This window comes from Asterias amurensis, chromosome 11 (assembly GCF_032118995.1).
Source record: "Asterias amurensis chromosome 11, ASM3211899v1".
NCBI classification, from domain to species: domain Eukaryota; kingdom Metazoa; phylum Echinodermata; class Asteroidea; order Forcipulatida; family Asteriidae; genus Asterias; species Asterias amurensis.
Window position 1 is genome coordinate 8,089,507 of NC_092658.1, and position 17,709 is coordinate 8,107,215.

The 17,709-nt window shown below is 38.8% G+C and overlaps 2 protein-coding genes across 3 annotated transcripts in view; one reads left to right on the top strand and one right to left on the bottom strand.

The window, feature by feature from the left end:
• Positions 1-11,699, top strand: part of LOC139943757 (protein sidekick-2-like) — a 77,262-nt gene extending 65,563 nt beyond the window's left edge. Inside the window, exons 37-41 of one of the 2 annotated variants that reach the window (XM_071940539.1) lie at positions 2,914-3,045; positions 4,773-4,947; positions 5,759-5,912; positions 6,938-6,955; positions 8,998-11,699. In XM_071940539.1, the coding sequence (XP_071796640.1) occupies positions 2,914-3,045; positions 4,773-4,947; positions 5,759-5,912; positions 6,938-6,955; positions 8,998-9,222 (704 nt within the window). In that variant the 3' untranslated portion in view covers positions 9,223-11,699. The remainder of the gene's footprint in view (positions 1-2,913; positions 3,046-4,772; positions 4,948-5,758; positions 5,913-6,937; positions 6,956-8,997) is intronic. The other variant, XM_071940540.1, reaches the window with a different exon arrangement.
• Positions 9,326-17,399, bottom strand: LOC139943759 (endonuclease III-like protein 1). The gene is made up of 4 exons (XM_071940543.1): positions 16,321-17,399; positions 15,486-15,656; positions 14,782-15,047; positions 9,326-14,179 (listed from the first exon to the last, which is right to left on the bottom strand). The coding sequence occupies exons 1-4, from the start codon at positions 16,903-16,905 to the stop codon at positions 14,008-14,010; spliced, it is 1,194 nt and encodes a 397-aa protein (XP_071796644.1). The 5' UTR covers positions 16,906-17,399; the 3' UTR covers positions 9,326-14,007.
• Between the last annotated feature and the right edge of the window lie 310 nt (positions 17,400-17,709).

Sequence of the window (17,709 nt, forward strand, 5' to 3'; positions counted from 1 at the left end):
AGGCAATTGCCCCGGTGAGCACAAGGACTGACCCAGCTAAGAAGTATTTTTGACCAGGCATATGGGTCTTGTACAACAGCAGGCAGGCATTTTTAAAGGCACATTTTCAAAGCTCTGTTTATTTTTTATGTACAGGTGAATACAAACTTTCTCGCTTCAATAGATTTCTTTCTGTGTGATAAAATTTGTTATTTTTGTCTTCCACTTCTCAAGCACCATATGTTTGCCAAAAAGCACATAAAAACTAATCCATCAACCATTTGGGGTTTTGTTCTAACAGAACCCATCAAATCAGTTGAAGCTTTTTTTGGGATATTGAGTTTTGTGTGAGAAAACACAAAATAGTAATAAAAACAAAAAATAACCTGTGTATACTCGGTTGCCTCTCTCCAGGTCCACTTCAGCCCAACGCCCAGATTCCAAAACTATGCTAGAATCTAGAAGGGGTACCTCTTTATATCTTTCAGGCACAACATTCTTCCTACTTTAGTCTGTCTTCCAATGTTTTTGCCCAGGAACAATAGTCATTAATAAGGCCGTAAAAGTCTATTAGAGCCTACATTATGTGTACATGTACAAGCCCATGTACTTGATGAATTCTTCCTACATATCCACAAATATCATGCCTGATCTTGACAATGACCCCCCTTTATCCCCCTTTGCCCCCTCTTTACCCCCTCCTCGGATCCTTGATCTGACATCTCTTGTCTGATACTTATTTCTATCACAGGCACTACAGACGAGCCATACCCAGGTATATACATGCAACCATCCACTCACTGCATGTATCAAGTGTTCCCCTATTTTTTTAATAGATATATACATACACGTGGATTGTATGCTTTTATGTCACTTGTTTCTTGAAATAATATTTAACATTGCATTGCATCATTGGACATATATGAATGGTGCATGTCCGTCAATTAATGAGCACATAAGATTGTTTTAAGAAGATTGTAAAAACAGGCTTTGAATTAAATTTTATTTTTTAGACAGGGTTCTCCTGTATACACTGGAGTAGAGTTTGGCATACGTTGTCTGTTATATAAGTGTATAACTATACCCAGTAATAACGATTGATAAGTTGTGTACTAACAATATACATGTATTGTATCTACCCAGTAGCCCAATTGGCTTATATTCAGTTAGAAGTAAATATTAGCACACACATATACATTGCTGATACGAATGTGTCACAATAACAAGAAGCGTCGATGTTGTGATACTTTGTATATGAAAGGCTTCGGCCAATAAAGTATGTTTTGTGTACAGAGAATAACATTAGCCAGTACCAATTTCATATAGTTTCTATGCAGAGCTTTTCCACCAGGGCAACTGGATGTAACTTCAAAAAGGCTGTCAGAAAAGAAAACTGCTTCCCACAGAAGTAACTTGCTTTGCGGAAATAGTTACCAGCCAAAATGCTATGAAGTATAGGTTATTTTGACCGGTGCCCCACTCATTCTCTGCTCAGCAAGGACATTTTCTAAGAAGTATTTTCTGTTAAATGGCTTTATGAATTTGGCCTTTGCGGAGATGTGTTTTGCTAAGCATGAACAGTTAGCTGCTTACAACTTCACTCTGCTTAGCATAGTTGAATGCTCCATCAGTAATTTAATCTGCATGACAGCTGTATGGAATTGGTATAGGATCATGTGTTATTACTAATATTAATGCAAAGAAAATATTCATAAGATTGTTAGTAGACATACATGGAAGTGTCAAGTTGCAGGAAGGTGCTATGGTGCTTTCATAGAGCTGCTCAATCACAAAAGGTAGCTAAGAACATCAAATTTATGTTTACCAGAATAAGAATACTACCTTAACTACCATGTCACAGGTGTTTTTCTCATTTCTGCTAAGCACAAAATTGTTCAGCAATAGTTTTTGCTTATAAGCAGCCCTATGAAATTGGGCCCAGGTCTTGAAGCTTCTCTCATGAACGGAAGGGTGTGAAAGGAATGCTGAAGAAGCAGGCACAGATAAAGCAGAGTCATCTTAAAGGAACAGTACAGAATCAGTTTTGCTAGCAAAAAAGTTGCTGGCAGTGTAAACACTTTATGTATCCACCATGTACATAAACCTGTAGAAGTTTGAGGTCGATTGGCCATCTGGGTCACAAGAGAATTGTGAAAACCGATTACAAATTTTGCATTGCATCGATGCCAAAACAAAAATGGAAAAACGCTCACTGAGCGATAAACTCCTAATGAAACATTAGCTTATTTATTTCTCATCAAATATAAATTTTCAGACAGAAATATTTCAAGGGATGTTTTCTACTATCATCATCATTAGACCCTGTAAGTTTTATGTAAATCAGTGATCTTCACGATTTTTGTTTCTTACCAATTCTGTAACGTTCCTTTAAGTATTTTCTCCAGAAGTCATCAGAGCATACTGATCGAAGCGTCGAGTTGAAACTTATGTTTCTTTTCAGAACCACCCCAACTCATTTAGAGATTGTCATTACATGGTGTTACCGCAAACCTTTCCATATCGTATTTCCACCATGCAAAGTTTTAAATCCTACTTATCTTAAGTATTGTTTTTGCATGGTGCGGATAAATAGGAAGAAACTATAAATAAATAGTAAACTTGCGGGTACGTAAATCTCTTTTGTGGAAGTGTTGGCTCTGAAAAGAGCCGGTGTGGTCTCGACAGTATACTCTGCTCTTCTTCAGGAGAGTCATATTGTTTCATTGTAGACTGAGGCCGCATCTGATCTGATGGCTTTGGTAGTGGATATGGCGGGATAACTGAAAAGACCTAACCCTGGAAGATGTCATAGCCATAGTCATAGCCGCCTGGTTTAGACTCGTCTAATTGACTAATCCACTCTCAGCCAGTGTTGAGACATTTTCTAATAATCATTTATATCTCCCTCTATTTCTGTGTCTTGACCTCCATCAGCCAACGGAGTTGCCCAGAAGATGTTTTATGAGGAGATGTGGTTCTTAGCCATTGTTGGATTGGTGGTACTCATTGTCTTGATTCTCATCACTGCAACTCTCTGTATGCTCGGTAAAAGCCGTCTCTATAAAGGTCAGTATGGGAAACAATTTTCCCTTTTAAGTTTTTCAACAGCTAAGAGCAGGTTCGAGTGCGCGTATTTAGTTGATCCATTATTGACTACTGACCACCAGCGAACATGCGCAGTGACGCACTTACTTGAACGACTACATGAAAGTCTTGTCTACCATCGGGAACACTCCATCTCATTTCGCATTTTCGCTGTAGTGTCTCTCAATCAATCAATCAATCAATCAATCAATCAGTTTATTTCCACAGTTTCAAAACCACAATCAGTATCAAATCATAGGCAATGTATTAGTTGGAAATAAAGAAATAAATAGTTGTTTGATAAGATTAATTAAATGGTTCACATATCTGTGCTTTACGCATATTAGCATGCAACAGGCTATCGGGACCACAGAAGAAACCATGGTCATAAAACTGGTTCCAAATGGTCGACCGCGGTAGTCGACCAATGGTCGACCACGGTAGTCAACCAATGGTCGACCAAGGTAGTCAACCAATGGTCGACCACGGTAGTCAACCAATGGGCGACCAGCCATGGTGCACACTTAAACTTGCACTAAATGTATTGGTCAGTTATCATTTGACTGTCTTTTATCAGTAAATAAACCACAAGGGAGACTGCCAACATTAGGGCTAGAGAAGCTCAGTTAGTAGAGCGCCCGGTGTGGCAGGAGATTCTGTCCCCCCAGAGATTCGGTCCCCCCATATGGCGAAATGGGTACAAACTTGTTCTGATAGCGCCCTCTCTTGAATCAACCGCCTCCATGTTAATTTCCCATATATGGGGGGGGGGGGACAGAAGGCCGCTGGGACAGAATCGCCGGGGGACAGAATCGCCGGGGGACAGATTTTCCTACGACACCGGCATGTTAATCCAGAGATCACAGATTCAAGTCCAGCTTGAGTCAATTATTACTCCAGTCAAGTATAGGTTTTCTCGGTCAGTTTCGGAAAATGAGCAGCCAATTTAACCTCCAAGCGATTCTATTTCGCGCGAAATCGAATGCAACTGAAAAGGGTCATTCGATTTCGTTTTATGATTAGTCAAATGTAATGTTGTGTCATTCGACTTAACAAAATAGTCATTCAATTTAACAATTCATTAAAGCAGCATTCAAATTCGCAGACGCTTCTTGGGGCGTGTGTGTCACGAAAAAGAATGACGATACGCTAAATTGAACAGAGTGCTAAAGGAATTTGACTCGACTCAAAACGAAACTGAGTGGCCGAATTCTGAATTTGAAACGCAGTAACAACTGGAGAGGCAAAACAGCTTTAATTCGAACGCACGAAAATGAAATTGACTGCTGATTTGCCGAATTTGACCGAGAAAACCTATATTAAAGGCACTGGACACTATTGGTAATTACTCTAACAAATTGTTACCATAAAACCTTACTTGGTAACAAGCAATGGGAGCTGTTGATAGTATAAAACATTGTGAGAAACGGCTCTCTCTGGAGTAATGTAGTTTTTGAGAAAGAGGTAATTTCTCACTCAAATATTAAAAGACTCCAGGCTTGAAGCCTTTAAGTATGCATCTGAAAGCATAAACTCTTTTGTGCTACAAGGGTGTTTTTTCTTGCAACTTTGATAACCAATTGAGTCCAAATTTTCATAGTTTTTGTTACACCAAGTGAGAATGCGTGTCTTTGACAATTACCAAAGGCGTCCAGTGCAGTAAGTAAGGATGAAGACGAGTCATTATGATAATGTGTTCTTAATTTCAGATCGTAAAACCCATAAGAGAGTAACCCAAGAGGAACAAATGAGTATAGATGATGCAGGATTCTCAGCCGCCTATGAGATGCAGAACAGCGGAACCAATGGAAGGGGTGCCGGGAGGGGCAGGGCCAGGGGCGGATCCAGGAACGGGGCATATTCAAGGACTAACTCATACACAAGGTATGTTTAGTAGTGTAGGAGAAATATGGCACAGCCCAGGTCAAAAATCCAGGTGGATCTAGTTAAACTGGGTTTAACTAGAACCAGTTGATCAACTAGTTAAATACAGTTAAAACCAGGTGGTTTAATATGGAATTTGTACAAAAACAGTTGTTTTATACAATTAAACATAGTTGAACCCTGGTTGAACACAGTTCAAACCAGTTGGTTTTATACGGAAATTGGACACTATCTAGTTGACCCCAGTTGAAACCAGTTGACCCCAGTTTCTGGGTTCAACTAGAATTTTGACCTGGGAATGCTTAAGCTTTTTTAGATTGATACACAGTTCAAGATTAAAGGCAGTGGACACTATTGGTAATTACTCAAAATAATTATTGGCATAAAACCTTTTTTGGTGACAAGTAATGGGGAGAGGTTGATGGTATAAAACATTGTGAGAAACGGCTCCCTCTGAAGTGCCATAGTTTTCGAGAAAGAAGTAATTTTCCACGAATTTGATTTCGAGACCTCAGATTTAGAACTTGAGGTCTCGAAATCAACCATCTAAACGCACACAACTTCGTGTGACAATGGTGTTTTTTTCTTTCATTATTATCTCGCAAGTTTGACGACCAATTGAGCTCAAATTTTCACAGGTTTTTTATTTTATGCATTGTTGAGATACACCAACTGTGAAGGCTAGACTTTGAAAAATATCAATAGTGTCCTCGGCCTTTAAAGCTCTCCATGAAATCGACCCCAGGTACTATAAACATCAGGTGGTTTGATCTTTCCAACTATTTTTTCGCCCCGCTCGTTCCTTCTTTAGACCACCACCAAGACCTAGTCCAGGAAGTATAGAATACTCAGAAGAAGAGGAAAGTAAGCACTACGAGGCTGTCCATCGACAGATGAGACCTGACCAGGAAGAAACATCTAGCCTTACTGAGAAGGCAGATCTGCAATCACAGACGGATTCTCAGGTCAGTTTTTAAGCAACCCATGCATGGCATTTTCTGGATTTTTCTGTGAATGGAATTTATTATTTCTATCCCAGTTACTGCATGCGCATACAAAAGCTTGTATACACATGCAACCGTGGACTTCCTTTTGTCCCTCTTTTGTTTATGCTCTTAATTGTTTCACAACAGCTCCCATTGGTTTTTGTACACATTTTTGAACTGTGGACCTTTTCCGAACCGTGGACTCTATTGTCCTCTTTTGTTATAGGTCCCCGAATGTTTGAATGTGTATACGTACTCACGCTGGCTGTGACAGCGCCAGTTTGTGCAGCGTGCAAGTAACTGGGTTAGAAATAATAGTTCCATGTAAAACCACAGGGCCCTGATGTGATGACCGTCCCCTTTAATGGGTGCGTTCGTTTAGCTTCCCTGGGTCGACCCCGGTCTGCGCCGGTACGTTTAAATAACTTTGACGGGGCTCACCCCGGTCAGCACCAGTGCCCTGCTTGTGGAGTGGGTCACTTGGGGTGGCCAAGGTGGATGCTGTCACCACGAGAGGGCGAGTGTGATCGTTCGATTAGCTCTTGTCAGGGGCTCACCCGAGTGAGCACCGCGGGGTAGACCCAGGGAAGCTAAACGAATGCACCCTATGTTTCTATTTCAATTTGTTTTTTTCTCCAACTATTTGACTCTTTAAAATTTTGCTTTTTAACCTTTGCTAAAAAATAAGCACTTCTTTCCCGAAAACCCTTTTTTTAAAACCCCAAAACAATACAAGGTAAAGTATTTAAAAATAGCTTCAGTTTCTCTTTGTCTTGCTAGATGCTAGATGCTTTCATAAAGGATGGATTAGTCAATGAAATTGGATTATGGGAAAACCATTTAAAAAAAAGCTTTTCTCGCATCTGTGTGCTGTGAAAAAAATAAGTACAAAAAGTGTCTGAATAACTTTGACTATTAATGCCTTCTAACTAACCCTGTTTGGTTTGATTTTGTTTTCTCTACATGTTCAAATTTCCGCTCCCTTTCGCGGTTTGCTCTTACAGTCATCTTACGATTCAAAGGTAATTTTGGATTTATCTTTCTTTTCTAATGACCTAACTAATCTGGGCCGTATTTCATGGCTCTGCCGAATTCTGCGCTTACGATCATCTTCGCTTGCAAGACCAAGCAAAATTTTTGCACTAGCTTTGTAATTGTAGAATGCCTAGTAACGTTAAGTACGCATCACATTCCCTGCTAACCTTCTGAATACGCTTGATGTAAGCACGGAATTCCCTGATTCCGTAATTCTTTGCTTACGGTTAGCAGAGCCATGAAATTGGGCCCAGACGTCACCTGCAATAGAACTTGTTGCGCCATCTTGGGCAGCCACATGCGTTATGGATAGATAAACATAAACTTGTTCGTCAAGCAATGTGAAGGTCGTGGGTTCCAGGGGTTGGCTCTTTGCGAATTCTACCCCTCGCCCTGCCCTATTTTTTAACACCCTTCCTACTCGACCCTCTTGCAAAACAAATCAGAAATAAAATGGTTAACCTGACCCATTATTATACATAGAATTAGATGACAATGGTTTGTAAAGTGAGAAGTGTTTGATTTCTAAAGCCCATGTCACTCGAAACTATTTAAAAGCAACCAGGGCCCAATTTCATGGCTCTGCTTACCATAAGCACAGAATCGGCGCTTACGGAAGCAGGGAATTCTGTGCTTATGGCAAGCGTATTTCAGGGGTAAGCGGCGAATTTTGGCTTCTGCGCGTGCGTACTCCGCGTTACTAGACATTCTATGCTTACAAGGCTAGCGCGGAAATTCGGCCCTTGCACGTAAGCGGGGAATCATGATTGTAAGCTCAGAATTCGGCGGTAAGCAGAGTCATGAAAATGGGCCCAGTTAGGCGATCTTCAAGAAGGAAGTCAATCACATTTTAGTTGACTCCTTATTTTTTTGAGGATAGTGAGGTTTTCATCAAGAAGAATGCTTCTTGTGCTGCCAAAGTGTTCCTTGTGCATGCAGTGCAGTTTGTTGCTTCCAAGTTGCCTGAAAATATTGCCTCGTGTGACGTGGCCTTTAGATTGATTTAATACATCTTTCAGTGAAGTCATGTCAAGTATGAATGCATGCAGTTAAATCCAACTTGTTTAAAGACATTGGACACTGTTGGTAATAGTCAAAGACTTCTTCACAGTTGGTGTATCTCAACATATGCACAAAATAACAAACCTGTGAAAATTTTAGCTCAATCGGTCTTCGAAGTTGCAAGATATTAATGACAAAAAAAACCAAAAAAACCTTGTCACACCATGGTCACTCGTAGTTGTGCGCTTTCAGATGCTTGATTTTGAGATCTCAAATTCTAAATCTGAGGTCTTGAAATCAAATTCTCAGAAAATTACTTCTTTCTCGAAAACTACGTCACTTCAGAAGGAGCTGTTTCTCACAATGTTTTATACTATCAACCTCTCCCCATTACTCGTAATCAAGAAAGGTTTTATGATAATAATTGTTTTGAGTAATTACCAATAGTGCCCACTGCCTTTAACAATCAAGGACATTTTTCAGTGTTCACAATGTTCGTTCAAAACCTGCTTGTACTGTGCATAAATACTTTTATGTATACTCACCGATCCTTGTCATTTGATTGTTTTGTTTTGTTTATTATTCTCTCGCAACTCAATGAACAATTGAGTGAAAATTTTCACAGATTTGTTATTTTGTGCATGTTGGGATACACCAAGTGAGAATAGACCTTATGCACATGACGTCATTTCAGTAGGACGCCCTCACCTAGAGGTCAAAAGGAGGTTGTTCATTGGCCAATCCTGTGCGCCGCGCGTACAAATCTGTGCGTTTCGATTGTTTTGTCACCGTTTTTCCACTGAGATGGCCGCTGGATGACGTCAATGCATAAGGTCTATACTGGTCTTTGACAATTACCAATAGTATCCAGTGCCTTGAAGATGGTGGCATGATGGCTACATTGCACACTTCTAACTGCCTGAATTAGTGATCTCAACGAATCATAACCATAAAGCCCTTGTCAAAAAATTCAAATTCTATCGTAAAACTTTGAAACATTCTTTCCCCCCCCCCCCCCTCCTTTCAGGCCTCTGAGAGTGATGTGGAGTACACCGAAGACCCCCACTCCTTTGTCAACCACTACACCAACGTGCCTACCTTCCCTAGTCACTCCTGGAGAAGGCAGAAGGGACCCAAAGCCTATAGCTACACCGATAGTGAGTCTGATATGCACAGCATTCATGTCAACGGCCTTGCTGGGATGCCGGCCGGGTCTCGCGCCCCCCTACATGGCTTCTCCTCATTTGTATAGCAAATTTTTGCCAAAACTTTTATAAATCTTCAAAAATTGTAATATTCAGTTGTTTTTTAATTTGACTTTTATTGAAAAATTGATGAAACTGGAATATTACTGATTTTTAAAGATATTTATGTCATGTTTTAAATCAATATTGTGATGAGACTTTTTAAAAGTGGTACTGCATGTAACTGGGGCACCGTTTGGCGTTCGGTTTGGTCATGTATTTTTTTTAAAGGAAGCGATCAGAGATTTTATTGCATCTGACCTCAACAGGTTAGAAACCCTGTGGTTTATGCAGACTTCCCCCTCAAATTTGAGCCGTGATTTGTATGCGGTCAGTGCTTGGCTTTAAAACTAAGTGGCAGAGACTCACGGCGAGTCCTTGCATCAAAACCAATGGCTGTGAGGTTGTTAGGTAGTTCATATGATGAGCGGGGTCTAAGTTAGTTTTTAAGGGGGGGGGGGTATATTAACAACATTATTATTATGTTAGGCAAACAAGTCCTAAGGCATTTGGACGTACTTCCACTTTGCAGAATTCTATGGGTTTTTTTTTCTACCAATATGCAAGACAAGAAAACCATTTTTAAGGCCCCCTGTAGACAGTCATCTAAACAAATTTTGTACGACTGGATTGCAAATTCCCTCTGGATTACCCACCAGTGCCTGTCTTTTACATACAAACAAAACACTTTTATCTTAAGGGTTGCACTTTTTTAGTAACGTCAGTTTTTAAATCAAGGTGCTTCCAAAGAAAGACTAATTAAATGTTCCCGTAGAATTAAATCAACCGTAGTTTTTAAAAGAGTTTTGTAAACATCACTGGTTCTTCAAAGATTGTATCTTCACCATGCAAATTTTTCAAATCCACTGATTGTCTTTCCCTGTGAAGCAGAATCAGGTTTAGCCATTGGTCGGAATTTTTGAGATGTTGGCAAATTTTCATCGATTTGATGACCAAGGTCAAATTTTGACTGATGTAAATCAGATTTGATTCATTAGTCAACTCTTAAAGGGTAAATAGTAGACGCGACCTCACTCTACCTTCATGATGATTGTCATAGTTGAGGTCAAGTGAGGTCGCAGGTACCGATTGCCATTTAGAGTCAACCAATTTATTTTCCCTTGCATTGTTTTGTTTGTTCACATAGATCTTTCTACGAATCGTACCATTTGCATCTTAAACACCAAGAAGTTCTCATCTTTTTTCCATATTTTAGATAGAAGAATGAAACTTTATATTTTAATAAATACCTTGTATTTAAAGGGAAGGTACACATTTGGCAATTGTCAAAGACCAGTCTTCTGACTTGGTGTATCCCATCATAACCATAAAATAACAAGCCTGTGAAAGTTTGGGCTCAATTGGTCATCGAAGTTGCGGGAAAATGATGAAAGAAAAAACACCCTTGTTGGACGTATTTGTGTGCTTTCAGATAAGAATAAAAGACTTCTAGCCAGAAGTCTTTTATTATTTAAGTGAGAAATTACCTCTTTCTCAAAAATTACGTTACGTCAGAGGGAGTCGTTTCCCACAATGTTTTATATTTTCAACAGCTCTCCAATGCTTGTTACCAAGTCAGTTTTTAAGTTAATATTTGTTTTGAGTAATTACCAAACGTGTACCTTCCCTTTAATGTTGTCCATTTTAGACTTCCCCTTCCCTAACGTTTTGTATACCCAATAAAGCAACAAAACTTCTTTGAAACCCACCAATTTTTTATTACTAAAGACAAGAAGTTAAATTTATTTTGTAGTTTTTCTCATTTTTATTTCCATTGTAGATTTACTCTTCTTTTGTAGAAGTACAAGAGAAAAATTGTTGTCATTGCTGTGGAAGATAAGATATGTGGGTACTTTTAAATTTAAAGCACAAGCAACTCTTTTTTTCATTCTTTCAAATTGTTTATCATTTTTTTTTGAGAGTTGTTTGTTGTCCTTTTGTTTTTGTCATTGTTTGTTTTTACCAAGAGATGAACATATCGTTAACTTTGCTGTAAATATTTATTTTACAAAAGCAGTTGCTGCTGTAGGCTTACCAAGTAGAACCAAAATATAATGTATATTGTTACATATCTTTTGATTGTTCCTTTAAATTTCCGTTTTAAGAAGGGATATAGTTTTCATTTTACTCCTGTTGATTTCTTGAAAAATTGTACTAGACCCTGGACAGCATAGCTCTTTGGGTTATTGAAGCACACAAACACCCCCACCATTGTTAAGGTGGTAGCCTCTGTGGGGATTAAAACCCTGGGAGCACCGACAGAATTCCATTTTTCTTCAAAAACTCTCAACATTCTTGAAACTCCAGCACATGGGTTCAATTTCACAAAGCTCTAAGATTCATCTTAACTTAAGATGAGTTGTTTTCCACAGGGATTTGTATTGTGACATCACATTTTGATTAGCAATTAAAGCAATAGACACTATTGGTAATTGAGCTCAATCGGTTGCGAGATATTAATGAAAGAAAGAAAAAAAAACACCCTTGTCACACCATATCACGCGAATTTGTGTGCTTTGATTTCGAGATGCTTGATTTCGAGACCTTAAAATCTAAATCCGAGGTCTCGAAATCAAATTCGTGGAAAATTACCTATTTCTCAAAAACTACGTCTCTTCAGATGGAGCCGTTTCTCACAATGTTTTATACTATCAACCTCTCCCCATTACTCTGAATTAATAAAGGTTTTATGATAACAAACATTTTGAGTAATTACCAATAGTGTCCAATGCCTTTAAGATTGATACACAGTTAAGATCAATCATAACTCTTTGTGAAAACGACCTCAGATAATATAGGCACTAAAAGAACGGTTTGGTTGCACAGTAGTAAAGTCTGAACAGCAATGGAACCAGGACGAAGGAAAGGAACTAAGAGTTCTTCTACACTGAACCCCTGTTTTGACCGTAACAGACACTGATGTATATTGGACTCAGCAGTACTAATATGAAATTCCTTCAAGTGTAATTTGATAACTTCCAGATTGAAATCAATCTTTATGCAGTAGTGTTTTTTCCTTTTTTGTTTCGTGGTTGATCCAGTACTGGCTATCAGTTGTATGCAATGCGAGGATACCTTTTTAAAAATGTGTACATATCATTGAAAAGGCAATATTGTAAGACGAAACTAGCTAAGTTCACAGTTTTTTTGACAGGGAGCGTTACATCATTCGTAGTAAAGCTTGCTTCAAATTAGTCAAATTTTCACCCTTTTCCTTGACTTAAGAATTGATTTTGCTTGAAATGCTGTTGTACCATCCACAGAGCTGCCAACTTTCCCTGATTCTGCAGAAATTTCACCAAAAAAACCCACACCAATCTTTCCATTTTCTGATCAACAAACTTGTTCCCTATTTATGTCGAGTGTAAAAATATCCCGGATTGCAAGATGGTAAATGTTAGCAGCTCAGCATCCAAAACATTCTCTATTTTCATCAATATTACCCAACATATCATAACATTTTCCTATAACAAATATATTTTGTTGTATGTCACAACATTGTGGCGAAATATATTTGTTGCTCTATTATTTTTTAAAGTTCTTCTGATGAAAACAAAATCCAAATAATCAGTTTGGGTTATGTACCAGGACAAAATGTGACCGTTAAATACTGGGAACGTTTCTACTATAAAGTTGTTTATATTTGGTGTGCAACACCTTTCAAATTAAGGATGTTGTGCTATTACTCGAACCACCAATGTCTGTTTTCTTACACAGAAGTGTTTTTGCAGTAATCAGTTCTTACTTCTGTTGTTCTTTTTGTTTACTTTTTGTGTGTGTTCTGGTTAACTTATTCTATCTATTGTATATTTGTGAGTACTACTTTGAAATAATGAGACAAAATAAGTTTCAAATTTTATGTAATTATTAATTGGTGTGTTGTTAAAGCTAACGCGAGTACTATTTTTTGCTTGGGCAATAAAACAGATCAGTTCATAACATATCAAGCTAATTGTATTCAATCGTAAATTATGTTTCCTTTTTTTTCTTCTCACTTTTATTACAACAAAATTAAAAATCCCTGAAATGTTTTCTACTGTGAACAATTTTGTAAAGAGAAGAATTTGTGCAAATTTGAAGAAACTGCATGTGTGGCGATGTTCGAGTAAAAGTAGAATAAGTTATGGTTGTAAATAATATTCTCTGCTGATAAATAAGAAAATAAAGTGCAAATTTTGTAAAGCTTAAAAAAGTGTCTGTGTAGTTTGTTTAATTCTTACTGAGCCTTGGGAGTTATAAGTCCAGTGCTCATTTTTATGAAACTGCTTAAAGGAACACAATGACTTGGCTAGTTCGTCTGAAAAGCATTTGAAATCGTTTGTTATAAAATGCATATGGTTAGAAAGATTGGTTACAAACAAATATATGCTTTTCATGGACCAACTTTACCGATTCAAGGCAACGTGTCCCTTTAAGCACAAAAAGTAGGGGAACCACTAAACCCTTATGCTTACCAGAATACGTTTACCAGACAAAATGCCATGTCACATGTACCTCTTGTGACTTCTTTTTCGCTTAGCAGAAAATTATTGAGCAATATCCTTTTGGTGTGTCATTTCGTTGCAAGTAAGTCAGCTTAAGCAGCTCTACCTTAAAGGGAAATTTTGTCAGTACGTTTCATTGACTACAAATATTTATTTTAAAAATCTGGTTGTTCATGAAAACCGCTCACAATACACAATGTCTGATTCCATTGGTTTCCATAACACAAGTAAGGCCGTACTAGAATTGGTGGCTTCAGCTACGGCTACGGCTTCAGCTGCGGCTACAACTGTTGCTTATAGTTCAGTTTATCACTTCTTCTTTGGGCTGGTATTCTTTCCTTTAGGGCTTCCGTATCTAAGAGCAGATTTCCCATATGGGCAGATGTTCTTACTTAAGCACTCGGAACATTTTGGGTTGACTGGAAGACAAGTCTGCTGTCCAAAACCTACAAGGAGTACATTAACTTCACTCCATAGCTCCCTGGATGGGGAATGACAGAAAAACAAACCATCATTTGACAATTGATAGAATCGTAGAAAGATTTAGAGTTACAGGTAGGATGTCGTGGATGAGTGGTTAAGAGCATCTAATTCAAGTTCCAGTGGTTAAGTCATCGGAGTGTGGGTTCGGGTCCCGGTTGTGAGCCTTGTGTCCTTGAGCAAGATACTTTACTATAATTGATGGGTACCTGCAAGGGTAGAGGTTGATATTGGGTATGAAAAAGCCTTTGGAGCGCTACGGTTGCCCAGGTTGTATACTACCGAGCTGAGAATAATTAAAGATGTTATTGGCCCAATGACCAGGGTACTAACCTAAAGCGCATTGAGACGGTTATTTGTTCAACCCAAAATAATTAACTTTAGAGCCTGGTTCATACTTCCTGTGAATGTGAATGCGAAGCGAACTTTGACGCCACATGGCTGTTTTCGCAGCAAATGTTTTCGCAGAGATTGAGTACAAGTCAACTGGTGCGAATTATTCATTGCGAATTTGTGACGTCAAATTTCATATCGCATTCGCAGGAAGTATGAACCGGGTTTAACACTCCACAAAGACGGGGAACAAGAGGAGCCTTTCCTCACCTTGGCAACCATTCTTCCAGCCCCTTGCGGGTCTCTTCAGGCAAACTCGTTGGTTTCTTGACCCACTTCAGCCGGTTGGAGATCCGATGCACGTGGGTGTCCACTCCAATCCCGGTCAGCTGGTTCCACGCGATGTCCATGATAATATGCGCCATCTTGGGTCCGATGCCAGGCAACTTGACGAGACCTTCAAGCGTGGTCGGTATGTCACCCTTGTATTGATCCTTCATGATCTGTGAGCTTCTCTTGATGTAGGAAATCTTTTTCTGAATAACAGATCAAGACATTAATTTAAAGGCACTGGACACTATTGGTAATTACTCAAAATAATTGTTAGCATAAAAACTTACTTGATAGCGTGCAATGGAGAGCTTTTTTGTAGTATAAATCATTGTGAGAAACGGCTCCCTCTGAAGTAACGTAGTTTTTGAGAAAGAGATAATTTCTCACTGAAATTTTTAGAGACTTTAGGCCTGAAACCTTTTTAAGGCATCTGAAAGCACACAATTTTGTGCAACAAGGGTATTTTTTCTGTCATCGTTCTCTTGCAACTACGATGACAAATTGAGTCAAAATTTTCACAGATTTATTTTACGCATCAAGTGAAAAAAATGGTATTTGACAGTTGCCAAAGGTGTCTAGTGCCTTTAATTGATTTACTTGATTAATAAAAAACAATGATGAGATTTAGTTTGAATCCTCACTTTCCAGAAGCCAACTGGATAAATCAATTCTCCAAGTTTCTCATCTGTTGTCTTGAGGATGTTGTCCACCGTGCATCCATGACTCCTCAGAGCTGCCAGGGCGGCTGATGTGACTTGGTCCTTGGTTTGACTTGACAGCAGCAGTGAGAGTAAAACATGGTAACGGAACACCTGCAGTTCACAACAAATATATCATTTTCATCTGGTGTTTCATAAAGGACAGCCTGCCTCAAAGTTGTGAGTTGTCCGTCAAGGGTTGTGTGGCGCTCTAACTGTCTTCCCACAACTCCGACAGACTCCCAACAACTCCGATGGACTCCCCACAGAGAATTTTTCCAGGGAAAACCCACACAATCAAGTAGGGACTGAAAAACCTAATCTGCATTCAGTGCCCCCCCGGGGTTCGAACCGGGGTCCCAGAGGTGGAAGGCGGGGCAAGATACCACTACACCAACCTGACCGCCCATTTCTTCTGTAAGATATGTAACCAAATTTGGTTAAAAAAGAAAACACATTAGCACAAATTATTAAAAGAATGACAGATTTCATCTTGGTCTTTTCTCGTCTTTCAAAGCTCAGGTGCAGGCCTAGTGTCAAATTCTCATGACTACCCAACTCAAGTCTGGAGTTTGGTACTGATGAAGTTGTAACCCATGCAAGTTTGCAAGCGAAACTTGCCCGGACTTGTTTTGACCTTGCATTAAACTTTGTGCTCAACAGCATTATTTATTATGGGGCTACCTTACTCCTAGAACTAAAAGGTTCGTTCCGCTAGCGTCTCCACGAACGGAGATGATAGCGGAACGAACCACATAGCTCTTAGAATAGGTACTACCTCAGGTGGTGCATCATGATCACATATCTTCTCTGCTCCCATAGAATCCACAGGGGCATCTTTCTCCTTCCTCATCTCTCGGATGTTGTCTAGCATCTCCATCCAGTCCTTGGGTTCCCATCCAGCCTTCTTAGATTCTGCTCTCATCTTTGCACCTGCATCTTCATCTTGAAGCTCATCTCCATCAGTTGTTTTTTGGTCCATCTCAGAAGCATCTTCGATTTTAGAGTGTTTCTGATACGCTGTGCCAGAAATCTGTTTGGTCTTTTGAGGCGGGGCTTGGACAGTTGATTCATATCTCACAGATGTGTATGGCCTCTTAAGTTTTGAGATGCGGGGTTTAGAACCTGTAGTTTCAGGTGCACTCTTTGATCGACTTTCATTTTTGTCTGCACCGCTTAATAGGAGTTTGGCTTGTTGGGACCTTGTCAACCTCTTTTGGTTATCTTCAAAGTATGGTGATGTTGAACTACCCTTCGTAGGGCGGGCCTTAGAACTCATATTTGAGATGTTAAGTTTTTCCCAAGGTTTGCTTTTTGATATTTGTAACGATGCAGCTTTAAATAATCTAGAAATTACAGACATTAAATTTTCATTGTTTACGAAACATTTTGAATCAATCCGGAGATGAATATTTTGATTTAAGAAAATAGAGTTATATTAGGTTAATAAGGCGACCTATCTAATTTATAGACGGTATTATTACTAGTCCCTAGTCAGTTGGTCAGGAAAGAATGTGATTGACTTATAGTAAGATAGCTAAGTCTATATCATAGAGCTATTAAAGCTCTTCTTGCTTTATTTGAAACTATAATATAAACATCCATACACTAGCCCCAAAAGTCAATAAGCTGACAAGATCCTCTCTCCCTTTCCCTAAGACTAAGAGTAAGACTGAAGCTGTGATTCTGGTAATCTGTTAGTGTCATGGGTTGTGTTGTCAACTACAAAATCTTGCTTGTTGTGACCATGGAGGTAGAATTATTGTGACACAGTATAGCTCAGCAGGCAGTCAGTCATCATCCATCGGTGATGGGCTGTTTCTTCAAATCCAGTGGATGGAGGTGTGTGCCATGTGTTTCTTTCGCGCGAAAATGACGTAATTAACATTACTCTAACGTGATTGGCTACTTGTGAAATTAACCAGGTACCTCTTTCTAAAACTGATAATCTTGATATAAGTATTCTGCTATTTAAGAGATTTAAAGTTTATAAATTATATTTAAAATAATTTATTATTGAAATATGTAATTAACAATATAGCATTATGTTTTAAATAATGTAATTAATACAATAAAATACGTAAAACGAATATTACTTAAGATGTGAGGTTGCTTATGTTTAGGAAACAAATCCGGTTCAATCGAACTTTGACACTTGAGGTCAAAT

What these genes read in the sequence shown, in the direction of transcription:
- LOC139943759 (XM_071940543.1), bottom strand. Translation starts at nt 16,905, where the DNA reads ATGTCTGTAATTTCTAGATTATTTAAAGCTGCATCGTTACAAATATCA. An exon ending in ATCCAGTTGGCTTCTGGAAA is followed by an intron (nt 15,048 to 15,485) that starts GTGAGGATTCAA and finishes TCTGTTATTCAG; the next exon opens with AAAAAGATTTCCTACATCAA. An exon ending in CTGGAAGAATGGTTGCCAAG is followed by an intron (nt 14,180 to 14,781) that starts GTGAGGAAAGGC and finishes TTCCCCATCCAG; the next exon opens with GGAGCTATGGAGTGAAGTTA.